General features: G+C 38.9%; 1 protein-coding gene across 6 annotated transcripts; it reads right to left on the bottom strand.

Moving 5' to 3' along the window:
- Nucleotides 1–518: 518 nt before the first annotated feature.
- UPF3A (UPF3A regulator of nonsense mediated mRNA decay) lies at nt 519–27,382 on the bottom strand. 6 transcript variants are annotated; one of them, XM_051611410.1, is made up of 10 exons: nt 27,141–27,210; nt 25,050–25,187; nt 16,851–16,957; nt 14,473–14,571; nt 14,273–14,383; nt 11,690–11,856; nt 9,527–9,685; nt 7,606–7,766; nt 5,204–5,278; nt 519–2,018 (listed from the first exon to the last, which is right to left on the bottom strand). In XM_051611410.1, the coding sequence occupies exons 2-10, from the start codon at nt 25,112–25,114 to the stop codon at nt 1,727–1,729; spliced, it is 1,236 nt and encodes a 411-aa protein (XP_051467370.1). In that variant the 5' UTR covers nt 25,115–25,187; nt 27,141–27,210; the 3' UTR covers nt 519–1,726. The 6 variants fall into 6 exon arrangements, with proteins under 6 accessions (XP_051467370.1, XP_051467392.1, XP_051467349.1 ...); XM_051611389.1 differs by lacking the exon at nt 11,690–11,856 and adding an exon at nt 9,777–9,832 and having other exon boundaries at nt 1,817–2,018; nt 4,984–5,278; nt 25,081–25,187; nt 27,141–27,382; XM_051611398.1 differs by having other exon boundaries at nt 1,817–2,018; nt 4,984–5,278.

The raw sequence follows: 27,382 nt of genomic DNA, 5'->3' as shown, positions 1-27,382 counted from the left end.
AATCGCTGCTTTTCTGAGTCTTGTGGGTCCCTCTCACAGCTCAGACCCTCTCCTCCAGCCTCCCCTGGGCATCCAAACAGGTAGGAAATACTTGCTTTTGTGCAGACCCTTGTCTGGTGAAGATGTCTGCTCTGCCTGGCTCTACTGTAGGAGAACCTCGCTGGCAAGTCTTCTTGGACCAAGCCAGGCTCTCGCTGTGGAGAAAGCCTGCCCCATGGTAATGCTACCCAGCCTCTGTGCCCCAAGTCAGCCAGGACAACAGGACAACATACTTTCTCTGCAGTCAGGATAAACTTGGCAAACAAGATAAACTTTAGATGGAGAGAAAACCAAATTATTCTCTAACAGCAGCGTTACTTAACCTTTAAATAACTGTAGCTGGCAGCTCACTTACATAGCTTGATATTAAAATTCTTCTCAACTGTAGTTCTATCTGCTTCTGAAGAACACTAAGTGGCGCAGCAGCTTAAATTTTTCTATAGTAGGAGATGAAAAAATTGCGGATCACATCTCAAAGCCATAGTCAAAACCTTTTTGCATCTATTCTATTTAATGCTTAATAGCTGGGAAAATACAATAAATAATTTATGAGTTTAGAACAATTAGATGTTATGCTAAATAATAAAATGTTCAAAAAGGATGTAAAAATAAATTAGTATTATTTAACATCAATGACAAAACAGGCCCGTGTCAGACAACTGAGAAATTTTTAGCCATAAAAGATAAATTAACATGTTCTGCCTTTCTGTAAACATGCAGCTATGTTTGAAAGCAACAGAAGATATGTATATACACACACTTTGGTGTATATATATATATATATATATGCTTGCATCAAAGGGCAGAATTAGGCCTAGATCTTACAAAATGGTAGCTTGCAGTTTACATTCATGTGTCCATATTTTTTTAACAGTGGAACTGCAGAACATTCATGTTATCATACATTTTCCAAATCCTGCAATTGCAACTTATATGAAACATTAGCATATAAAAAGTCATCACTGTACAACCACTTTTTTTTAGAAAAAGTCAGTGTCAAAAACATAAAAAACAGCTAATTTTTTAAAACCAGATACATTGTAAGTGCTGAGGTCTGCGTTAGCTTTTTCCTGTTTAAAGCACACTAATCTATTAAAACCAAAACCGCAAAAGTGGCTCAGAAAATGACAAACACTAACGACGTACTTGCTAACACTCATCTGACCCTTACCGTTAATTAAAAAAACAATGTAAACACAATGAGGTACAGATACCAACGAAGATTTCTCACAACTGTGCAAACCAGGGGCCTCCTCCTGCAAACAAACACTGCGGGCTCTAGGGCTCCCTCCCAGGGCTGGTCCCACCGGGTTTGTCCGCAGCTCCCGGCTGCAGCCCCTGCTGCTGCCCTTTGCAGGAAGGGGACCCGTGACCCTCACGCCATGCACCAAACACATTTAAAGTGCCTCAGGTTTCAAACTGATGCAAATCTACATTTGATTTCTTTAGACTTGAAAAGGTGAAATAGCTTGTGAAAAGTCTTGTATAAATGCTCCTTCAAAACTGTTAGAGGTCTTCTATTTCAAGATAAATCTAATAAAATATTGAACTGCTTTTCCATTAGGCAAATAGTTTTTGCACTGCTTTTTTTTTAAAAAAAAAACACAACTATATTCTGTTGCTGTTAAGGTACTTAATATGTCTTCAGTTACTCTTCCCTTTATTTTACAGAAAGTAAGAGGCAGAGCTATAGTAATTTTGTTGGTGCGACTGCCTTTCGAGCTCTGAAACAGCCCCAGCATTTTTTTGGGACGACACTGAACCTTAAGTTCATCCCTTTTCCCAAGTCTTTCCTCCAGTGTGTTTTATTCTGCTTCTTCGCTCTTCTCAGAACCACCTCCAGCTGAATTATCTGCCTCATACTTTTTATCAAGAGCATCTTCAAAGGATTTCCCGCTGGAGTCATAGGTTTTACTTGTAGATCCCGTATATGTTCGGATGCGAGCTCCTGGCTGGTACAACTGCATGGCTGGGCGATCCTAGAAGGAAAGGAGACATGATTATCACTCCAAGAAAGATGTGTGGGGTAAAGATGTGGGATTTTAAAGTGATGAATGTTTGTGGAGAATGCAGATTTTGTGTTAAATGACTTTACATTTCGTAAGACCCAGGAAAAAAAATGGAGTGTAATGAAAATAGAATTTTTAGTGTCTGTCTTGTTTATAACACGATTCTTGGGAGCCAAGCATTTTTAATAAAGAAAGCTGTAAAAATTAAAGATCCTCTGCTGCATTTGGTGTAAACAAGGAAAAACACTGCAATTATCAATCATAGTGTTACACATCAAGCTCTGAAAAACATTGCTAATGTTGCTACCTTGACTAACATCAACTGGGAAGCACAACTGCCTGTGCACTTGCAACTCTGCAGATGAATGACAAACAATAAACATAAGCATAAATAAATAAGACAAACCAGAGAACAGTTTCAGAGGTAACAGCTAGAAAATTACCCTCATCTGAACTTGACCGATTCATATGTGTGCACTGCTACTCCAAGTCATTAATCATTACCACAGTTTAAACATGGAATGCACATTTTAATTATACATTTAAAAATAAAATTGTGCAGTTATTGCTCTGCTGCATCATGCCTTCCACACGGAGTATGAGAGCAGGGGAATTCACCCACTGAAATAGACAAAGTAAGTGCAATTTGAGCATGTGGGGGGTTTCTGAGTGACCAAATCATACACGTTGATTTGATCACTGGAAAATAGAAGAAGGAACCAGTTTATAAGAAAGACAAGACACCTCAAAATTGCAAATGGTGTGATGCTTCACAGCTCTTTTTATTCTTGACATTTCAGTAATAAAACATACTGTTTAGAAGCTCTGCTTAAGAAGTCTTTTCCTAGCACGAATATTATACTCTGACAAACAACAGCTTTTAATATTATGAAGTAACCTATTCACCAAAACCTGAGCTTTTTGGCCAAAGTCTTGTGTAAAGTTTAGTAAACAAAATTAAAAAGCCTATTTTAAGACAGAGTGGCAGAGCACTGAAATTGTTCTACATCCAAACTCTATTAATTTTCAATTGCTTTCATAATTTGAAGTAATTCCTGTCTTTTGTTCTTTCATTCTTTTTCCTTACTCCAAAGATTCATTTTCCCTTTTTCTTTCTTTTTCCTTCACTTTTGTCTTTTTTTCTTTCACTTTTTTCTCTCTTTAGACCAGACATCAAGATTCACTATTGGGCCACACAATTAGATCATTCTAGTTAGTGTTTTGAGGTGTGGTAGGAAATGCATAACATACCTTTTTCTACATCACAATCAGCTGCATAAACCTAGATCCTCTGACAAACAGTCATCAGAAAAAAAAAGCCCATCAGAAAGTTCATGATAAAGGGTCCAAATAATTTTTCATATCACAGACTCTGTACCTCACAGTATCCATGAAACTGACACAACTTGTATACCAAAAAAAAAAATCCCATTTTCAAATTACCTCTTGCAAACTTCAGAAAGAAGCTTGATGTCTGTCTAAGAACTTGTGCTGGCATTGTTAATGCTATAGGTAAGTTGGAAAACTCCAACCTAACTCTTATCTACATGAAAAATACTCTAAGGAAAAAAGTTACCACACTGCAAAAATAAACTTTACTGATATTGCTTATTTTGTATAGGGAACAAATCTAGTACTTAAAAGTGTGTGCTAATCCAGAGACTCAGCAATACTAGAAGTGTGATGGGAGGAAATAAAAAGGAGGTGGCTTCTTAAGGCTTGACAAAATGCTCCCAAGGCCCACCATCCACTTCCAAGGTTGCAGAGATTTCACCAGATTTCAAGAGTAGTATGGCAAGCCTGAGAAAATTTGTCTTCCCCATCATCTTGTTTCTGAACCTGGGATTTTTCTGACTGTTCTACAGCTGGAGCTGTTGATGTACGTGTAAAGGGACTAAAGTGCATATGCAGATAGATCTCCCCCATCCTGCCCAGCTAACCTTCGCATAAACAACAAGAGAGACACACCAGGCTTTCCATGTTTGCACAAGGTGACTTACTTGACACGTAGAGTGAGTCCACCTGGACTTTCTCTATGCACACTCCATCAAGACTCACTCTGCATGTGACCAATTTACTCCTTGGCAGCCTGAGCCCACATCACAGATCAGTCACTTTGTTTGAAAGGACAGTTTCACATGCAGAATAAATTTCTACACAAAACAGTGTTTCGGTCATCTTTTGTGATCAGAAGGGAGAGAGAACGAGGGTGACAAGGAAAGCCACTTCCTGAAAAGACTCTGGCACATCCATGAAATCAGACAGTCTGAGAAAAATTATGCCCATTTCTCTGGGAGGCAATAAGGGACGGCTCAACTACACACCCTGCTACAGGCCCCACTTGCACCTGCTCTTTCCCTGACAATGACCCTGAGGATAATTTGTCCTAACCAAAGGACAGCCTTTTTGTCCTGGCAGGTATACAATATAGAAAAATTTGCACATTCACACCCAAATTCAGTGGTCTCCAAATGAGCTATTTTTTTAAGTAAGTCCTTGTAGTTCCCCTACTGAGCAATGCCTGGCAAATCCATACTATTATTACCTTATGAGCTGGGTAATGGAAGTACACTTTTAAAAAACTAGCATGCCACATGTTTTAAATTGCACTACAGATCACAAGTTTAACAATTTTTAACACACTCATAAAATACAAGGCTTCCAAGAATAGTGTTCTAAAAATCTTAGGGTTGAAAGGAAGACAGAAAATCTTCTATATATTGTAAATATGAACAAGCAGCGACCTGTGACCTTAACTAATTTTATCTGTTGTTGTCCTTTGATAACAATAAAAAGAAGCCTGAATTTTACTGAAAAGGAAACAAATAATTGCTTTTTTTGAAAAAGCATATTTATGCTGAGTTTGCAAAAGTAAAAACTGTGGTCTGGAAGCACATTTAACTAATGAAAGATGATCCTAAATTAATAAAAGAACCTTATTTCTTATGCGCTCCTTTTTGGATGCCATGTCATCACACTTGTCCTCTTTACCCAGTTTGTCTACTGCCTCCACAGTGAAGCTGTAGTTGTAGTTCCCTTTCTTTCCTCTGTCTTGGTTGTATCCTTTCCCCCATTTCAGCTCTTCTTCATTCCTTCTCACAAACTTGTCAAACTCATAGTGAGCTCTATGCTTTCTGCCATCATCCAATCGATACCTTTGTCTTTCAGGCTCTTTTTCTCGAAATCTTCTCTCCATATCTCTTTGCTCTTTGTCACTATCATTTTGTGACCTACAAGTATGTATAAAAAGAAACAAAATCCAAACAACAGTAAAAAAAAGTTGCTGGAGGATACAATACAAAGCCTTCCTTTGACTTCAACAGTATTTAGATCAATTGTATGGCAAGGCTGTTTTCTTCTCATTAAAAAGTGGTTACATGCAATTTTGCTGAATGTCTCATCTGTGTATGTCTGGCTCCTGACTATGCATTCAGGTCAAAGTAGCAGGCAAAGCTTTGCAAGCTAAATCAGACTTCTGTGCAATTGTTGTGGAAAGCCTATTCTTCATTTTTTACCCCTCTTTGCAATCCCATAAATAGTTCCACAACACTCTTTACATAAGCACATGATGCACGATTAGCTCTTGTGGCCGGTTCTCGAGGTGACTCATGTATAGGAGTATTCCCTTGAATGGGACCATTCAGGGACTGAAGGAATTGTGCAGGTATCATGTATCAATTTGTAAAGTTTCATTACTCTATGTAACAAAAATTATTCACTGACATTGCTACTGGCAGAAGGCATTTGTGAAAATGAATGCTTATCTTCCAGGCTTTTGTTTATTATGACTCCAAGTAACTCAGCCTACCTTGCATATTTCATTTAGGAGAAAGACCACTACCTTACCAAAATATAATATTTAATTTCTGCTATGCTGCAATGGATTTATATTAGAAAGACCATTAGTTTGCAGCATTTTACTCCCTGTCTGATACAATTCTCAGCTCTCTTATTTACTTCATTGTTCCTGTTCAGCAAGCGGGTGCTTCTCTCGTACAGCCAAACTGCAAATAATGAAGAAAGATGACAGAATAGATTGAGCTTTTAAATGAGAAAATGCAGGCAGCTTATTTTTATGTGTTTCATAAGTATAGATGCTTAAAATTGAAACAGGAAAACTGTTTTTGACAGTCTGCTCACATCCTGGGAAGCAGCAGGCAGAATCAGAGAGGACACAGGTTTTCTAATGGTGCAGTGATCAAATAGTGATATGCTTCTCATTAAGAATGGTTTAATATCAACAAAAATATATCTTTCTAGATAACTTTTTTTTTTTTTAATAGCTCTGTGATAATTGTCAGCCTCTGTCATGAACTTGGGCATTGGTGAGGCTGTCAAGACAGAGGCCCCATCTCATGAAGAGCTGGAGGTCTACAGCAAAACCTGAATGACATGTAGGTTATTCAGCATTTCTAAAGACTATGCTTGTGTCAACACATTCTCCAAGTGGAAGAAATGTTCCAGCTGTCACAGACATCTGAATCAATCACAATTACAGAGATACTGTACCTACAGCATAGATACATACTTAGCCCTTAAGGGGTGTGCAGCTGTAAGTTGTTTTGTTTCCCATTAATGTGCTATTCTAGACACTAACTTCAAGTCCTGGCAAGGCTCAGAGCACGACCTTCCAAAAAGCCAGAAAGACACATTTCAATTCATTGCTGTAGCAGGTAGCTTGCAAGGCTCCTAGAGCACAGTCACAAACCTCCTCTAATACTGTGTATATAATACCTTAGGTAAATTATTTAAATGCTCAAGCTTGTCCTTATGTACCAGCTGCACATATACATGACATCTCAGATTCAGCTCTTTTATTTTGCAAAGTACTTTTGAGAGCTTGGCTGAAAAATTATTAAAGAACAAAGTATTGTTTACTCCAGCAGCATATTATTCATAGTTACAAATCTTATGTAATTTATTAGTGAATCCTGCTTGTAATGGCACACACATGCTAAAGGACAAGAGAAACAACCAGCTACTGAAAACATTTGTAAGGTATTTCCAGGCTACAGTACGTAGGGATCTAGACTGTACCTCTTGTTCCTACCATTTCATATGCAACACAAAAGGCAGTGGGAGACAGAGACAACCTTCTGCATGTATCTGTCATAAGGCTGTCACTAACACCATAACTATTCTGCCATTGTTCCAGTTATCAAACACATTTATCTGTTTATTGCAGCAAAAATGAAATAAGTGTGATGGAAGAGGCCATTTAGTCTTTGACATCAGAAATGAAAGGAGGGCCTTCCCTGAGCTCTTGATGGGGATCAGATTAAATAACAATGAAACTCTGTATGATTTGTCCTGCAGAAATCCTTTCAATCTGGGATTTCAAAACATTTCACAAATAAAAAATTGCATCCACTAATACTGCCATCAGGTCAGTAAACTGTTACTAGACATATTTTACAAAAAGGACAGTGAGAGATCTGTTCACACACAAAATTAAATTAGTTCCTTGCTGACAAAACACCCAGCCAATGCACATTTAAGCCTTCAAATGAAAATACTTAGAATCTAATTTGGAGCCTAGAAGATACATACTACTTACTTTTCCTTAAATTCTTTTAGTGAACCCTCCAGTGATTTGGATCTTACACTCCCAAATCCAGGTGATTTATCCCATTTGTTTTCTTCAATGTCAGATTCTTCACCTTTTTCTTTGTGCTTTTCAGTGGCCAGCTCATCTCCTTTTTCAGGCTTCTTAAGAAGCTAAGGAATATTTGTTTATACTATGATGTGTAATTATTCTCCTCTGTTACAACAGATACTTTAAAAATGCATTAAGTACATCAAAAAGCTATTAAGATTGAAGATATTTACCTGCTATAAACATATTTTACGAAGTATAAAATTTAAAGTTATTTAAACCAGCCAATTTACTTTTGCTAAGGGGTGACAATCATTAGCAGGCATTCAACTGCACAGTTTTAAATATGCTGAGAATACTGGAGAAAACACTTACCTACTCTTCTCTCCTAAGTTTTATTTATATAGATATTATTATGGTCCATGATTTCTTAGAAATCGTATAACAGAGCTCAGTGTTATTGCTAATAAAATACAAAGCAGAACCTCTAAGACAAACGGAATAAGATTAATAATTCACTCAGTTAAATATTATATAAAAAATGTGTTTCAAATGAACTACATGGGACAGACTGGCATGTAGAAGTAGGTGCTTAGTATTAATACACCCTGACAGGAAAAACAGATGGAGAAAAAAATTATGTTAGCAAAAAAGATCACATTGCATTTTCACTTTGGAGATTAAGATTTCCAACAAATTCGTTTCTTTTATAAGAAATAACCTACAGAGGGCTTGAGCAGTACCTAGCAGTTATAATCTTTATAGAAAGATGAACTGTATCAAACTCTTTCACTAACATTTCAAGAATAAGAAAAACATCTCATCAGTCTTTTCATTCCAGCAGCTTTTCTGAAATGAATACAGGTTATTCTTCTCCAATATTTAGAATGTCTATAATGTTTCTCTTAGGTAATATTTTGCTTTTCTTTAGGAGACAGAACTAGCTTTCAAGGTCACATTGACACAGATATGTCATAACTACTGAAGTCTTTTGGACAACCACATTTGAATAATAAAATAACTTCCTTTTCTTCTTAAGTTCTAGTACGTTTTTCTTTATGCCTAAATGACAAAGCTGTAACTCAGCGTCAGAACTTGATATTTTTTACATCCAGGTGAAGACAACTGTTGTCCAAGAAGAAAAGGAAGAGGAAAGAAATACACAGCCCTGTGGCTTCCCACCACAAGATCTGGAATGAGTCTGTGTGCCCTTGCATTAAGCTAAAATTCTTCTACCAATCTTTCTCTTCAAAACAGCCTATAAAACCTTTCCAATACCACAAAACGTAGCTCAGATTAATAGTTTTTATCTATGTCATATTATATAAATAAGTTTTTAAATGCCTAGACATAGAACAAAATACACCCACTGAAGTGAAGTAATTAAAAGCACATCTATTCAGATTGTTATAAGGCAACATGGCCTTAAGTTAGCAACTTTGTTATAACTTGGTTAAAGCACACTATTAAAATAAATCCATTCTGAGCATAAAGATAAAAAAATCTCAGCACATATGGCTAGATGAAGATTTACATGACAGAAAGTGGGAAAGCTGTATTTGCAAAAATCTTCTGACATGTTAGCATAGAACAATTCGGTTCTGTCAGGTTATGTCAGCACAGAATGTGGCAGTGTTGTATAAAGGTATCCATGTTACCCTGGATACCTGCCATAACTGCATCAGCACATCATTGTATCTAAGGTAATTAGTCACACTGCTCAACAACACTGCTTCATCAAAGCCCTTCTGGTCACAATTGGTTTGGTATTTCCACACCATACTGTAGTACACTGCATGAACAATGTGAGATACCAAAGGAACTTCTGGATAACTTAAACAGAAAAATAGGGCTGTGGTTGTTGTTGTTTTCATTAAGGTACCTTGATCCTTATTTCTTTTTCAGAGATCTTCTTTTGCTTCTCCACTTCTTTTCTTTTACGTCTTTCTTCTTCTCTGCGCTTCCTCTTCTCTTCCTCCCGCAGACGTTTCTTCTCCAATTCTCTGCGTCTTCGTTCTTCTCTTTTCTCTTCTCGTATTCTCTGAAGAGTTCAAAATTATTAATTGTAAACTGTCCAACGGAAAACCATGAGAAACATAAATGTTGAACTTCAGGCAAAAGTCTGAACATACCTGCTTTTCTAATTTTCTATTTTTAATATATTCCAAAAGGGGTGTTGTTCTTCTAGCTAAAACACAAAAAATTTGGATATAGTGTTCAACTCCTAAAATATGTACTAATTTCTTTACTTCAGTACTAACCTCTTTTTTCTAGCTTTATCTGCAAGGGAGCTAAATAATTAATAAACCTTTTTTTTAATACATTTTTTAAGGCATTCCCATAATTCCATTTTAGAAACATTTTGTTGCTGGTTTGTGTGGGGTTTTTTTGCTGTTAAGGTTAGAAGCAACAGAGATACATTGCATGATTATTTGATGTTTAATTAAACATTGTATCTTTTCAGTTCAAAGAATGGCTTTTTTCTCTTGCTCATCAAATGGTTATTTACCAAAAAAAGAAAGAAATTTGTTCAGAATCTCTTCCTACATTTCAATTTAGTACATCAAAACCTAACTATATTGCTGTTCATATGCAGCCCACATTACTGCAATATCTCATAATACTTTTCACAGAATCACAGAATTGCTGGAGTTGGAAGGGACCTCTAGAGATCATCAACTCCAACTCTCCCACTGAAGTAGGATAACCTAGAGCACTTTACACAGGATTGTATCCAGATTTTGAATATCTCTAGAGACAGAGACTCCCAATCAATTTAACTACCATTTAGCATTCACCACTCCATGGGAAAACAGGATGAGCAAGAGATAAGTGGTTTGTCCCAGGTTAAACAGCAAAGTTATTAGAAGATTCAATAAAACTCTGGCTTCCCAAATAACAAATAAAATGCCTCATCTACTGGATCATACATCAGTGTCTATATAACAGAGCTATCTCCACACCCTGAAATCCAGCCTAAGCCACCTGCTTGAACCATCCCCAAATTCTACCAAAAATTTGAGAACATCATCAAATTCTGCATCATGTATAACATTCATGACTGTCAGGATTGAATTCAAACTTGAATTCATGTACTTACAGCTGTGAGTAATTACAACAAATTTTGTCAGTCTTGGATGTCCCAGGATAGTTACAGAAAATATTTACTACTAGAAACTGCTCTATAGTTATTGACAGGACTCCTCCTCAAACCAGAAGAAAATTTCACTATTGGAATGCATGACAGGATTTGGAAGAAAAGAAAAAAAAAAAAAAAGGAAAAAAAAGGAAGAAATATTTTTTTAAAGTTTTAATCAAATTTGAAATGGTATAGACAAAATGTAGACACAACTCATATCCAAAAAACATCTTAATGTTTTGTCTTGAGAGTGTGACTATCCTGGGGGCAACCTGTTAATTAATGGTAAAACCTTGTTACACAGTTATGAATGAGAAGGTTTGATAGGATTCTGTATTAATTTTTAGCAAATATCAGTGGTCAAAAGCCACAACTAAAGAAGACTGTTGATTTGATATCTACCTCTCTCTATCCCTAGATTTCCCATGTTACACTCCCCTTCTCCCACCTGCTCGTAAGTTTTGACAGATTTTAGGTCTCCAGCACCCTCCCTACCAGTCTCTCAGATCTGCATCTCTGCCTCTCTCTCCTGCTCCTGTAAGTTCCCCTGTCTAAGCAGTGTCTGTCTCTGGGCACTTCTACATGCTGAAAGTGATCGCAAATTGTAACTGGAGGGTCTGGAGAGAGGGTGAGCCACACTGGGAGAACAGACTTTTACTCTAGTCATGACAAAGGCTGTGGGCAACAGGAGAAGTGCCTAAAGACTGGAGGACAGCAAATGTCACTCTAGTCTACAAGGTCAAGAAGGAGGACCTGGGTAACTATAGACCAGTCAGCCTCACCTCCATCCCTGGAAAGGTGATGGAACAACTTTTTCTTGGCACTATCTCTAGGCATATCAAGGATGAGGGGGTCAGTAAGAGCAGTCAACATGGTTTTACCAAGGGAAAGTCATGTTTGACCAACCTTACAGCCTCCTATGAGGAAGTAACTAGGTGGATAGATGATGGTAGAGCAGTAGATGTGGTTAATCTTGATTTCAGTAAAGCATTTGACACTGTCTCCCACAGCATCTTCGTAGATAAACTGAGGAAGTGTGGTCTTGACGGTCAGGTAGTGAGGTGGGTCATGAACTGGTTGAAAGGAAGAAGTCAGAGAGTTGTGGTCAATGGGACAGAATCTAGTTGGAGGTCTGTGACTAGTGGTGACTAGTGGAGTCCCTCAGGGGTTGGTACTGGGACCAGTACTGTTCAGTATCTTCAGCATCGACTTGGATGAGGGAACAGAGTGTGCCCTCAGCAAGTTTGCTAATGACACTAAACTGGGAGGAGTGGCTGACACACCAGAAGGCTGTGCTGCCATTCAGAGAGACCTGGACAGGCTGGAGAGTTGGGTGGGGAGAAACTTGATGAAATTCAACAAGGGCAAGTGTAACGTCTTTCATCTGGGGAAGAACAACCCCATGTACCAGTACAGGTTGGGGGCTGACCTGCTGGGGAGCAGTGTAGGAGAGAGGGACCTGGGGGTCCTGCTGGACAGGAGGATGACCATGAGCCAGCAGTGTGCCCTTGTGGCTAAGGCCAATGGCATCCTGCGGTGCATTAGAACGGGTGTGGTTAGTAGGTCAAGGGAGGTTCTCCTCCCCCTCTATTCTGCCTTGGTGAGGCCACATCTGGAGTATTGTGTCCAGTTCTGGGCCCCTCAGTTCAAGAAGGACAGGGAACTGCTGGAAAGAGTCCAGCGCAGAGCCACAAAGATGATGAAGGGAGTGGAACATCTCCCTTATGAGGAAAGGCTGAGGGAGCTGGGTCTCTTTAGCTTGGAGAAGAGACTGAGGGGTGACCTCATCAATGTTTACAAATACGTTAAGGGCAAGTGTCAGGAGGATGGAGCCAGGCTTTTTTCAGTGATGTCTAGTGATAGGACAAGGGGCAATGGGTGCAAACCGGAGCATAGGAGGCTCCGTGTAAACATCAGAAAAACTTATTTACTGTGAGAGTGCCAGAGCACTGGAACAGGCTGCCCAGAGAGCTTGTGGAGTCTCCTTCTCTGGAGATATTCAAAACCCTCCTGGACAAGTTGCTGTGTGATGTGCTCTAGGTGACCCTGCCTAGCAGGGGGGTTGGACTAGATGATCTTTCGAGGTGCCTTCCAACCCCTAAGATTTTGTGATTCTGTGATTAAGTATACTTCAAGAAATGAAATACTAAAACTCCTAATATAAAGCTGCCCTAAGACAATAGTTACTCAGAAATCTGCAATTCAATAATAATAATTTTCATTTATAGTCTATTTTTAAGTTAACAAATCTTTCTTGAAATTGCAAACTTTTTGTAAATTATAAACTTCTTAGAAAATGTTGAGTGCTTTTCTTTGCTGTCAAATACTAGGGAGGATTTGGAGTAAATATTGTTGGGGAACTTGTCTATCTGGAAAAGCAACAAACAAGTTTTATTAGTAGCAGATTTATCCAAATTTCTGTATTTCTAACATTTCCATTTCCTCTAAATTGCTTAAGTTCCACATCTCTCCAATCAACTATTAATTTATGTGTATGAAGAATAACAAATTCCATTACAAAAATGCTTGTCACAGGCAGGGACAAACATCAGTAACAAGAGATAGGATGAGAGAAAATGGCCTCAAGTTGTACCAGGGGAAATTCAGATTGGATATTAAAAAAAAATTAATTCATGGAAGGGTTGTCAAACACTGGAAGAGACTGCCCAGGAAAGGGGTTGAGTCATCATCCCAGGACGTATGGAAAAGATGTGTGTCACACTTGGGAACATAGTTTGATGGTGGACTTGGCAGTGTTAGGTTAGACATTATGATCTTAAAGGTCTTTTCCAACCTTATGATACTATGATTCTATTCTATGCTTCTAATCAAAAGAGGCAGCTACCTTTACACTGTGAAAAATAATGGCAAAGGTCTATTTTTTTTTTCCTACTTGATTGGTACACCCAAGGAAAGACTCAGTGTTCTACACGTTATCAGTTGGAGATACAGCTTGTCAATACTCCGTGTCATCCTGAAAGCTGCATACTGGCATTGAAGATTTCAGTGTTGATCTTACTGAAGATTCCCCCCAGGGCTGTGAAAGTCATGCTGCATGCATACAGAAAAGAAGGTGTTGCCTTACTTTCAAAGCTTTTGCAGAACCAAGACCATGAGAACAAAGAGAGATCATTTTGTTTCTTAATAAAAGTAACTAATATCGTAGATCAATTGTTAAGTATTCAGCTATTTTATATTTAAAAAATAAATCTTCCATCTTTTGATATATCTGTAACTATTCAGAAGTATTAAGGACCTACTTCTGAAGTCACTGTGCATGCAAAACTTCCAGTGAAATCAAGAGATTCCACGCATAGAGACTTTAAAGAATAGTTAGGTTGTCTCCTGTCAGTACTTGGCTGGATAGTGAAAATTTAACTGCAATAATATCAATCTCTGTTAGACTGAACAGGTCAGCTCTTGCAAATAATATCATAAAAATAAGATATTTAATATACTCATTAATAAGAAAAAAACAGGAAAACAGACCAATGAGTTCCCTTGTTTTGGCCTCAATCTCTCCCAAAAGAATCTCAGGATTGGCACAGATTTTCTCTTCATCAGCACAGTAACTCTCTAAAAATTTCCTATATTCTGGATCTGTGAAGAAAAATTTTTGCACTATGTTAATACTTTGCAATGCACGACAGAAAAGGAATCTATTTTCCTCTGTAAGAAAATATGTTTACCATCATCAATGCTCCCAGCTTTGGCATCTTTCTTCTTCAGCTTCTTTTTTGAAATCTTCTGGAATGGAGCAAATTCAACCACTGCAGGATACTCTAAACCTTAAGAGAGATCAAAGCTTAAATTTTTGAGGGGGAGAAATGTTCCTTATATTCAAGGAAGATCTTCAAAACTCTTCAAAATTGTGTTGGGCAGTCTTACTTGAAATCAAAGGTGAATGGTTCTACAAACCCTTCCTAAACTTCCAATGAAAAATTACATGTAGCATTATTTTAAACTCAAAACAAAATTCATTTATATTTTATTATATACATAAACATATTTTTGAAATGCTGAAAGATTACTGCAGTTGTACAATAAAATTATCGTATTATCATTTATAATTACCTTTTAATTCTTCACAGACATTAATTTATTAGAAAAAATTACAAAAAATCCCTGCCTGACAAGAGAATAAATACTTCTGGGAAGTAAATCTGAAACAGTTGAGTTGCTTCTGTAAAGTTTTGTTGCCACAAAGCTTAAATATGTAAAAGCTGCTTAATATGCAATAATAAAACATATCACATCCTTTCAGAAACAAAACTGTAAAACTGAGCATGTAGAACTTCTTTTTTTGAAGAGAAGACTCTGGGGAGACCTTCTAGTGGCCTTCCAGTACCTGAAGGGACTTCAGGAAAGGGGAGGGGGATTTTCATCAGATAGTGTAGTGGTAGGACAAGGAGTAACGGTTTTAAACTGAAAGAGGGGAGATTTAGGGTATGTAAGGTGCTGGAATAGGTTGCCTGGGGAGGTTGATGATGCTTCCTCCCTAGAGGTGTTTAAGGCCAGGTTGGATGAGGTTTTGTGCAGCCTGGTCTAGTGTCAGGTGTCCCTGCTCAATAGTAGGGAGATTGGAACCTGATGATCTCTAATGTCGCTTCCAATAACCATTCTATGATATTATTCTGATTCTATGACTATGTGACTTCTTGCCTGTGTTTATAAGCATGGATTCTTTCTTTTGAATTCTGTTTTAAATACTGAATTCTTCTTTGGACTGGAGTCAGAACTGTGTGTAGCTTTTGAATTTTGCTTGGCTTCCACTTGCAGCAGGTTCAAGATTACACTTTGTTCAAGTCCACTGAAAACTTGATTTAAATCGGCTAGAACACTTGTTAATCTTATAGAACCTGGTATCCCCTGTTTTAATTTTAGCTTCATAAATGCAATGCAGCCACAAGCCTCACCAGAGGACACCTTCGATCAAAATTTTTGCTCTTTATTTGCACAATCATGCCAAACTGGCCAGCTGTGCCCAAGTTCATTGTTGCAATGCACAGAATACCCTGGCTTCAGTTAAGCATAACACTGAAGAACATCCTTAATTTAGACAAAGTGAAGCCTTGACAGAATAATAAAAATAGCTTATTTCTAGTTTTTAATCTAAAACACCCAGAGTTTGAAATCTGCGAATCATATCCTGTGAGGAATGTGTTGTTCTCCATCTCCAGGAAAATCCATCCAAATCTGATCAAGTTAGAGGCCTATAGAGTATCTCAGGTAGGAAACGCTGAAAAGGAATTTGTTAAAGTGTGCCAGACAGCTTCTTTAGAGAACAACTCTCCTGTAAGAGTAGGCAGGACTACTTTCACAGGACTTCTGCAACATTGTACTGCACAGACTACCCTATAAAAGAAACCTACAACTCTGCCTGTTTTATATAATCCACTCAATTTTTTACAGAAGATACAAGAGAATGAGGCAAGGAACTGTTAAAAGTAAAGCACCATTTCTTGGATACGGCAGTTTCATGCTACTGTAGGAGACATGGATTTATCCATACCTATAATACATAATTTTTCTTTATTGTTAGGCAAACTTTTGCAGACTGAACATTTTAAAGATGGCAACCAATTTTGTCGCGCCTGTTCTTGGAACTCAAGTCAAGGTGTCTGCAAGAGCTCTAAGAAGTCAAGCTGTAAAGGTCTACAACTGGGCAAGACAAGTTTTTGTCTTGCTTTTTCAAAATGGGAATAAGTGGCACAACTTTATCTCATAGAAACACACTGAAGATGTAAGGATTCATACTTGCAATGTGTTCCGTTGCTGTTGTGATGAATTGTGAAACTTGCGTAAGATAATTACCTTAATAGGATCTCAATAGTGGATTGTTTAAGGTACAAGAATGCAGATAAAGCATGCACACCACATTGATAAGCAACACTGCATGAACAAGCATAATTTGCACTTCATTATATTTTAAGTGTTAGATTTCAATACATTTTTGGGTAACTGTTTATTGAGAAAAAAAAAACCTGGCATAATTAGCAAAAAGGAAATAAACTGATTTTCTAAAATATGTATATATACATATTTAATATCTTATGAATAGTCCAACCTTTATTATCAATGAAGACATAGCCATCAAAGCGATCTCTAAAAAGGAGGATGTCCTCAGGATTTCTAAAGTTAATGTATGCTCTTGAGTAGAGATGAGGATAAAGGCTGCAAGAAGAAACAATTTTATTTTCTGTTATTTACTTTTCTGTTCAGCACTAGGAAAAAAGCAAAACTAGAAAGATCACACTGCAATTCTTATCATATTTGAGAAATGGCTACCTTAAACATGCATATTGAAAACTTTACATATATACATCTATCAAATTATATGTGTGAAAACGTAACTGAACAAATTAGTTCCTGGGCTCAACTGTGATATTTACTCTGAACAGAGATTAATATTTCTAGTTCATTTTGCCTCCCTTATTTGTAAAGCATATGCTTCTATTGTGCAGGATCAAAGCTTTAGGTCTAATTCTTCATTATATAAGAGACAGGAGTACTAGCAGTGCTTTTGGGGAACTTCTTGGGTATGCTATGAAAGCCTTCTGTCATTGAAACAGAAGGTAAGCAAAAGCTCCAAGTGAAAGGCTTGTTGCCAAGCTGTCACTGTATTTAAAGAGATTTCCACTTTTAAAAAAGGTCAAATAACCCCCAAATGGGCAAGATAATCCACTGAATTATATATTAAAAAATAAACTCCATCTGACATAAATGTGTATGAGGCATGTTGACTTGTGAAGAACATATGCTGTGAAAATCCAAAGCATTTCTAGCAAACAGGCACTTACCTAAGATAATTTTGATTCTTCAAGAATGTATTATCCCACTCCAAGGGTAAATGCTTAATGTGCTTTATAAAAACCTCAGGGCTGGCATATCACCAACCACAATGAAACAGATAATCTAATGAACTATCACCCATCGGCCAAGTTATGGCGAGTCATATCATGTACATACTTTAAACCCCCATAACTGTGATATAAAATAGCTTGGCTTAAATGGCCTTCAGTGATAGGCATGCATTATGTCAGATTTTGCAACACAGCTGAATACAAGCCCAAAACTTCAAATTACCTGTGTTTGTAACACGATTGCCACAGACAGCCTGTCTTCAGAAAAACTCACCACCAGCAGCAGACAATGACCACACACAGTTGCAATGATATTTCAATCCCATAGCTACTTCAGAATCAGATTTCACAGTGAGGAAAGAGCAAAAATACGGGTTGGACCACAGGATCCACACATGTGGCAGCTCAAAGCAACACAGTTACCACTGTTTTCAAACCTGCATCCATATAGATTTCACTCTGGGTGTTAGAAGGTGACCATAAAGAACAGTGCTGTCAGTAACTGGCCAGTGATTTTGCAAACTCACCTGATTTGTTTTTGATATTGTAGCCATAACTGCTCAACAAAAAAACTAAGGGCTTTTCAAATTTAATGTTTTACAAATACCAGCAATGGAGGGCTTCCACAACATGCAGGTGATAAACCTTCTAATTCTTAGGAAGAACAGTTTCATCCATATATACTCACTAGAATTTGATATTCTAGGATGGGAATAGCACTGAGCAAACTGCAAGAAGGTAACCACAGGAACACCAGCTAGGGCATGGCTAGGGCTACGCTCCTGACACAAAGCAGTCCTGAAAGCCTCAGCAGGAATGGTGCCCTCCCTCATCCAGCACAGCCTACACAGACACCACATCTATGCACTGCTTGCAAGCAACCTCTAGACAGTTTCACCAGATGAACATGGTGGCACACAGCTATGTTTTGTCATGGGTTCTGCAAACCCTGCAGAGTCCTCTGTTATCAGATTTGCAAACCTCCAGTCTGCACATGTAACCCAAGGTATCTCGAGGGTGGCTGTGTAGGGACTACCAAAGCGCAAAGCAGAAGAAACAAGCCAGCATCCTTCTCATCTGTTCCAAAGCAGAAAAAGACAAAATGGAACACTTTTCATAATTACATAGTTTAAAAATATTTTTCAAAGGCCTACAAGTGTATTTAAAGGAGGAAAATTTATTGTGCAATCTATAGCTGTGCTGGAAGAAATGTCTCTGTGCTTCCTGATAGCTGGAACAGTGAAGAAGTCTCTAATAACTGGTGATGCACAGGAAGAAGTCTTCCTTCTCTGTCATGTTAAAAGGACTATTACTAAGTTTTGTCTTCTTTGATGTTAATTAATTAACATTCAATTAAATGAGGTCTGATACTAGAAACTGATATGATTATACACTTGAAGTGCTGAAGATTCACAAGACAAAACCAGCAATCTTGAGGGACAATCTTCAGGTTTCGGAAAATACTAAAACCTTCTGTAGATCCAAGACTGGGACTCAGACAAGTGTCCTAGCCATGGTATCACTGTGGCATTTCTTTTCTGTCTCACTGCACAGCAAACAGCTTCATCATATAGTTGCTTTTTGTTTGGCTGGGATTTTTTTCCTGCAGTAACTTAGAACCTTATGGTTGGGTACATAACCATCGTGAAATAGAACTGAAAATACAAGCACTTATTCCCTCCTTGTTTCCTTTAGCTTGTGTATTAGTGCCATCTGTTTGATCTGCTTTGGCAACACAAACTTCTCCTAGTACACAATATTTTTCTAACATTTTCATCTTAGGCTTATCAGACTGAATATCTTTCAAAACAGAGAAACATTCAACATGGTTATTAAGAATTTATTACATTAAGAAAAAACTGAGTTCCAAATGTATAAACAGGACTCTGGGAAGCAGAGATTTAGAATTTACCTTGGAAATAAGGAATCCGATGTTGTTCCTAGACATTATTAACACATTCAAGAACTTAATTCAAATCAGCAGAAACACAAAAATATAAAATCATGCTTGTGCACAGTAAGATACTACAGCACACAGCAGCACAATAAAATTGGATTGTCTGCCCATTCTTGTTTTACGTATCAGGGTAGAAGATCATAGAAACACGGCTATGACAGTGCTAAACCATTTTGGTTTCTTGCTCCACTGGAGCCACTTCTACAAAGAGTTGGTTCTCACATGAGAAACATATGAGCAAGTTAGATGGCTGAGTGCTTAGTGTCTAAAAGCCCAATTACTGAGTGTTTTAGACCTGTCTTAGGCTTCTCACCCAACAAAGCGTGCAATGTGCCTAAAATAAATGCATAAATTTCACTCTCTAAATGGGAAGCTAACTAAATGTAGCAAATTGAAAATTCTTAGCACTACCCTGCATACAAAATCCTGCCTCTTACTCTGGGTTTCAGACACTCGACTCCCAACTGCACCTACCTACTGAAATCCCACCAATGTGACAGGGCAACAAAGAATGCACAGGGCTTCAAAGGGCCACAGGAACTCTGTGGCTAATAGCCTCTCCTAGGAAGAAATAGCTGTGCTCTACTTTTGTACTTTATATTCAGCAGTTTTTGGACAAAATACCTCTTTGGCTCTTCAGATTTTGCCTTCCAGCCAAGTCCTGCAGAAGGGCCACTAGACTCTGTGTGCCTCCTCCTTTTTTAAGTATCTACCAGCATAGATTTCATTTGGGACTTGAAATTCAGTTAGGGTTCCATGGTTAGCTTTACTATCAGACAGCTGGTTCTATTTTGCCATATGTTTGCTGTCTAGCATGCTGCTTTCCATCCATATCATTTTTTGGACAGATGCACTGCACATGATATTGGTGTCTCTGGGATATAACTTAAACTCTATGGAAATAACCCAGATGAGTCTGACTATATACATTTCTTGAGTTTCTTTGTTTTCTGTTTTTCAAGAGTATTCAATCTTTTACATTACGTTTATTTCTGTAATAGTCTATCATCTCGTTACACCTTACTTTTTTAGTAGCTTTAATAAGACATTCTAATATTTTACTTCTACTAGGTATCTTTTAACGCATTTGTGTAAAAAGGGTGGTACATGGGAAAACAATTTTAAAGTTATCTAGAATATAAACAGCAACATGTGAACTATAAAAATAGAGATCACATCTTAATAAAAATACCAATTTACTAGTCATAGTACGTGTCTATATATAAACATGCATACTACATGTATATACATTTAAATGTATAGATCTCTACATCTAAATTTTGGAGTGTTTATATAGACTTCTCCACCTGTTCATGTATCACAATTTATGATCAAATAGATAACCCATCACTGACATCGTCATGTCAAACTAAAATCCACTGGCCTTCTTCCGCTTGCCTCTCACCTTCTATAGTGATTCACATAGCGGATGGAACTGGCATAATTATAACTAACTCAGCCTTTCCTTTTTACAGATATAAATGAGCACAATTTGCCTGGCAGTGGAGAATTAGAAAGACCGTGCAGTTGTGATGACAGACTGTCACTCTTTCTATCCAGAACATGGCAGTGGTGGCTCTCTTGAAGCTCTAATGGTGCTGCCCATTCAGAGCTGCAGCTCCTGGGTGCAAACTGTCATCCTGCAATGTTAATGCTATTTGCTTACAATAAACCTGCACAAAATGTTGGGAAGCAGTTCTGAGGGGCAAAGGAGGAGTGCTGCTTGCAAGAAGCTTAATCTCTGCCTGTGATACGTGGCTTGGCATTATCTATTTGACTGGCTTCCACATTAGCAAAGCTCCTGTTCAGATCTTATAGCTTTCATAACCTCACAACACTATTAACGAGTCCTAGCACACAACGTTCAGTGCCAGTCCTGAGGGATGACCAAAATCCATCAAGGCCAGAGCTCTATCACTTGACTCTTGAAGTTTTCGAAGATTCAGAAACACAAGCAGACAAAAAAGAATACATGGAAAAAATAGTTAATACTTGGAACCTGAGAACAAGATGGGCTGTCAGGAAGGCAGAGTCTTTATTAACAGCGATAGTGTATCTATCTAACAAACATCCCTGAAGTCACAGAAAGAGCATTTTGTTTTGATGTCAATGTACAAGAGAGAATAAATGCAATGCAGTGAAACAGATAAACCCAAAACAATGAAAGAAACACAATGCAAAAGTCACTTTCTGAAATTATTTTACTGAAAAGGACGTAGCCAGAAGAGTGTTATACATTAAAAACATTACTTAGTCAAATGATATTCTATAAAGCTTTATAGCTTGCCTATAATAACAGGACATTGGAAAATTAAAAATACATTTTAGACTGCAAAAATACTGAAAGTGGAGTTGATAATGTATATTTTGCAAAGGCTCATAGGTAAGAGTGCAACTGTTCACTTTGTCCTCTAGGGTGAGATGATCTCAGAACTAAACATGTAGAAACAGCTATAGCTAGACCTCTCTAATCTTCTCTCCAACAACTAGCAGAAGATGCTTAGAGAAAGTTTATTAGAAAGGGGAAACTGCACACTGACACTTCACCTAGTACATCATTTCAGCTACTCACAGCCTAGGGACTTTGCAATACAGAACTCGTATCTTTGTGTTTAATAGGTTTTCATAGATTTGTTTCTGGCATCAATTTCTGACAACAGGTTCTATGGTTTAACAAAGTGATATGTGAAAAAAAGTCTGTACTCCACAGCTGAAGAAATATGAATGAGCTCTTAGGAAGTTTTGTTATCTAGAGCTATAGAGGATGGGGCTAAACTGAGATATCTGTTACAGCTCTGAAGGCAAATCTGTCTCTATCTGCATCAAAACACTGGTATGTCCCATTCTCTTTCCAACAAAAAGATCCTCCGCACAGAGTAGCTTCTCCAAATCATTCTCTTGTGGGGTAAGGTAAAATTTGCTTTTTATCTTCCCATGTTTTTATTATCACTGAATTTTCTGGATTGGTTACCACTGTGCACATGGCACAGGATGTAGGAAAAAGCTAATCAGCGAAAGGCAGAGAGCACTGCAGAAAGAACATGCCCACCTTGTCATGTAGCTCTTCCGGTCAACTGGAATGGCATGAAGACATATCCAAAGAGTTTTCTGAATTTTATGAACTGGCCATAACATGAGAGATTACCACAACAAAATATTTTATACTCTCAAAAGAGTTCTCTGATGGAAAAGAGGAAACTCAGAATCCCTATATTAATCTTGTCTAGAGTTTACTGTATATTCCAGTGTGTGAACACATAAGAGTTAAATTAGAGAGAGATGTACTTGTCAGCCTTCCAACTAAGAGGGCTGGGTGATCCTGGGCCAGTCAAAGAACAAATAATAAGTCAAGCTAATACTCTGCAGTACTGCAGCTGAATGCTTGCTTAAACTGTGTAGTTTACTGAAAGAAGTTACAGCCTTACAGACTGTGTAAAGAAACTCATTCTGAAAAAATGTATCTTTTATATGAAAGCATAACTTTTAAGAAGGAAATTAAACAAAAAAAAGCAAATACAAAACAGTGCATGCTACAAAATTGAAACTTTTATGAAAACGCTTTTATTCTAAAGAGTTTAAATTTGTGAAGGCAGAAGAAAACATGAATACCAGCAAACATGAAAACATGAAAACCCAGGAAGGAGAGAACATTTTTCTCGCAGATCATTGTTTTATTACAGAGGTCATACACAGGACTCAAGGTAACTGACAATCCAATAAATGCATATCAAAGACTTCATTATTAAAAAAACAAAAAAGTTTAAAAACGTGTTCTTTGCTTGCTGGATCTTAAAGTCTAGAAACAAACAACATAAAGGATACAGCTTCATTTTCTTCAGACTTTTTTATATTTTCCATCACCTACATCTGCTCTTGAAGGCAAACAATTTTTTGAAGTGTTTTAAGCATGTCCTCATTCCTCTGCCAGAATGAACTACTGTGTCATACATGTGATCTAATAAACCTTTTCATATATACCTATGTTCTCTCCCCAGCTAAATCAAAGTACATGACAAGTAACACAGCATGAGAGAAAAACCACAATATCTTTCATCAGTAACCTGACATGGCTGCAATTAAATGACCAGACAGCACGATTTTTGAGTACTCCAAACCTCATCACATAAAAGTAGAGAGAAAATTAAACCTGCTGTCAGCATCTTGTCTGTTATAAGATGGCTAACTCCCTAAATTCTTATGCCAACAATTGTTCTGGAAAATTAAAACTGAATTTCCTGGCATTCATGCAGCTAAGCACGGACAACAGAGACACTTTCCTTCAGATATTTCTTGGTTTGCCTTTGATATTTTGCCCTTATCAAATAAACAGCTGGGAGAGAAGTGTTAAAGAGATCCATTTGGAAACACAGATGATGTGGTTCAGAAGAGAAATGTAAATAAATACATAGATTTTAAACCAGCCTAAATACTCCTCTTTCCTAACTTCACATCCTTTGTGGTTCTAGCAGAAAAGCTGAAGAAACTACTATTCTGTTGCTGCACTGCTTAACTGCCGAGGTCAGGCAACTGCCATGAAGTTTGGCTAAACAGACATTTGTTTCTTTCTGACCCTGGAACTGACTCTAAGAGAATGTGTACAGTCAGAGAAAACCACCTAATAACACAGAGGTGGCAAGCAGTGGTAGTATCCTTTCAAATAAAATCAGCTCAGGAACTAGATTGTTCCAAGTGCAACTTGCCACAAATTATTCTCTACAAAGTAAAGGATCTGAGTGACATTATCCATAATTTTAGAAGTAGGTCTCTAATAAATAACCAGGATCGCTCTGCAGTCAATGCAAAGAATCTAGTGTATGTGGAGGACAGGCTAAAGTGGGCAAGATCTTATACTTTAGCTTTTTGGAACACGTGCAGATGTAGCATACAGGGTGTTTTGTTTATTTTAATGGTTAAGTTCATTCTCTTACGGAAACTGTTCTATTCAAAAGGAAATTGTATTTTAGCACTGCAAGACTGAGTAAATGACGTGAATACATCAGCAACTCTGATTTATTTTAACCTAACCACTACTCCTTTTTCTTGTTTTGAATGAGACAAAAATGAATAAAACTGGATTATCTGAAAAACAGTATGAAATAAATTCAAAAAGATGCAAGCAAACAAAGAAACGAAGCTCAAACGGCACTCATGAAAAAACTTGTGTGGTATTTGCCCCAGGTTGACTCTTTCTCCCAGCCAATAAGCAGTTTGTTGCATTTTACTAATGAAAGTTAAAAGAAACATCAGGGTTTCAAATAAAATTATGTCCTATTCATAAACAAAAAATTTGTTTTAAAATCACTGGTGTAAATAAGAGGGCAGGAATGCATTGTCTTTGCATATGTATCCTGCTTTCACAAATATTTAAAGTAACTAACAAAAAGGGCTTGACAGAAAAACTACGCATTTTGGTACATCTAAAATACCTTAATTAGGTTTTAAGTACCTGAAAGCCTGCACAAACAGCTCATCCTCACCTGGGATCAGCAGTGCAAAACTCAAAATAATCATGGGCAGGCAGAGGATGTAGTTGTTCCTCCAGTTGCTCCTTAGTTAGACAAGGAGGAAGTCGTCGAATAACTACCTGCACATACAAAAGAAAATAGAGGTTTTTCTTTGATCTACATAATGTAGGAAGGGACTAAGCAAATTATATTACTCCTCTTTAAAAGCCCTTCCTCAAGTTGGGAACTTTGGAGCACTAGCCTCCTAGTTATTTACTTTCTTGGACTTGCTGACAGATGGAACAATTTCCCTATCTCAGTTTCTGCTAATACTGTAAAATTGTAGGGTAACAAATACTCTGATGACCAGCTTGAGAAACACTGCAATTTAGACAGGAACAAAAGATGTTAACATGAGACCAAAAAAGTAGATATTGACTACACAAACATTTTACAGTATCTCTTTTTAAAATTATTTAAACTAACTTTCAAGTTTTTTATTACAACAGTATCTTAGTGTATTTGGTTTATGTGTCCAAGTGCTGGCAGTGGGGGGGCTGCAGGGGCAGCCTCTGAAAGCCCAGGGCTGCCCTGTGCTGGACACAGCCACCTCCAATGGACCCACAAGAGGGGACAGCTGAACCCTTCAGACATGATGGTGGCACCTCAGGGAAAACTTATTAAAGAAAGGAGAGAAAAGGCTGCACAGCAGTACGTGAGACAGAGGAGTGAGGAGAAAAAAGTGTGATAAACAGCCCTGCAGACACCAAGGTGAGAGAAGGAAGGGAGGAGGTGCTACAGGCACTGGAACAGAGATTGCCCTGGAGGAAGGCCATGACGAAGCAAGCCATACCCCTGGAGGCCATAGACAACCTGCATATATCCACCTGCAGCCCATGGGGGACCACAATGTGCAGCAGGTGGAGATGCCCTGAAGGGAGCTGCAGCCTGTGGGAAGCCCATGCTGGAGCAGGTTTTCTGGTGGGACCTGTAGCCCATGGAAAAGACCCATGCTGCAGCAGTTCACCAGCAACTGCAGTGTGTGGGAGGAACCCTCCCTAGAGCAGTTCATGAAGGACTGTATCCCATGGAAGGCAGCCCACAGTGGGATAGGGGAAGAGTGGGAGGAGGAGGGAGCAGCAGAGAACGGCTGTTATGTTCCATCTGCAATCCTCATTCCCCACCTTCCTGCACTGCTTGGTCACAGGGAAGGTGGAGCCTAGGAAGGAAGAAGGGAGGCTGGGAAGGTGCTTTAATCTTTCTTTTTCACCATTCTACTATCGTTTTCTCTAAAATAGCCATAAAGTAAATTAGTTTCCTCCAAGTTGTGTATGTTTTGCCTAGGATGGCAACTTGGAATTGACCTCCCTGTCTTTCCGATTACTTGTTTCATCTTATTTTGTCCCCCTGTCCTGCTAAGGAGATTGAGAGAGCACCTGGCTGGGGATGTGGCAGACACCCAAAGTCAACCCACCACACTCAGGTAAACTGGCCAATAATAAAGGCTGATAATCTTTGGGACAGACTGATGCCAGCACACAAAGCAGTAAAATGGCCATCAGACTTCAGACTATTTATACTTGTCAATATCTGAATTTATCCTGACTTAACTTTGTGTTTCCCAGTGCTCCAGCCTTCCAATTTATAAAACGGGAATAAATCAAATGTCACAGTACTCTGTGCAAAGCATTCTTTGAAAAGGGCTCGAATAAAGCCAGGGAGAGAGAAGTGGCCCTGCCCTTCCTTGCAGGAGCTGCTCTGCCACAACCACGGCAAATCCTCATTTCGGAAAGCACGAGAGGTGAACGGGCACGCAAAACGCGCGACGCTGCCGGCCGGCGAGCTCAAGACACCGCAAGGAACGAAGCACCTTCCTTCTGCAGACGAAGAAACACCTGCGCAGGCACCGGGGCCTCCCGCAGTCAGACTCGGCCCAGCTGAACACCTGCGCCGCGACCCTCCCCCCAGGGACCCTCCTCCTCACGCCCCCCGCCCTCTCACGCCTCTCCCCTCCCCGGGACCCAACCCCACCCAGCTCGGGCACCCCCAGACCCCCCCCCCTGCCCCCCGCAGCTGCGCTCGCGCCCCCTCACTTTGCTCAGAGACGTTTTCTTCTCCTCGCGCTGTTTCCCGGGGGGCGCCGGGTGAAGCGGCGGCGGCAGGCTGGGAGGCAGGTCCGGGGGGCGGCGCGGCGACTCCCGCCGCAGCGGGATGTCCATGGGCCCCCTGTGGCGGCCGCCGCCGCCCCGCATCGGGCCCGGCCCTGCCCGGCCCGGCCCTGCCCCGCACCGGCCGCCCGCACCCCGCGCGCGGGTCAACCGCCGCCGCCCGCAGC

This window comes from Apus apus, chromosome 1 (genome assembly GCF_020740795.1).
Source record: "Apus apus isolate bApuApu2 chromosome 1, bApuApu2.pri.cur, whole genome shotgun sequence".
Classification (NCBI taxonomy): domain Eukaryota; kingdom Metazoa; phylum Chordata; class Aves; order Apodiformes; family Apodidae; genus Apus; species Apus apus.
The sequence above is the reverse complement of the archived record's forward strand: the minus strand, read 5'-3'. Positions and strand labels throughout refer to the sequence as shown.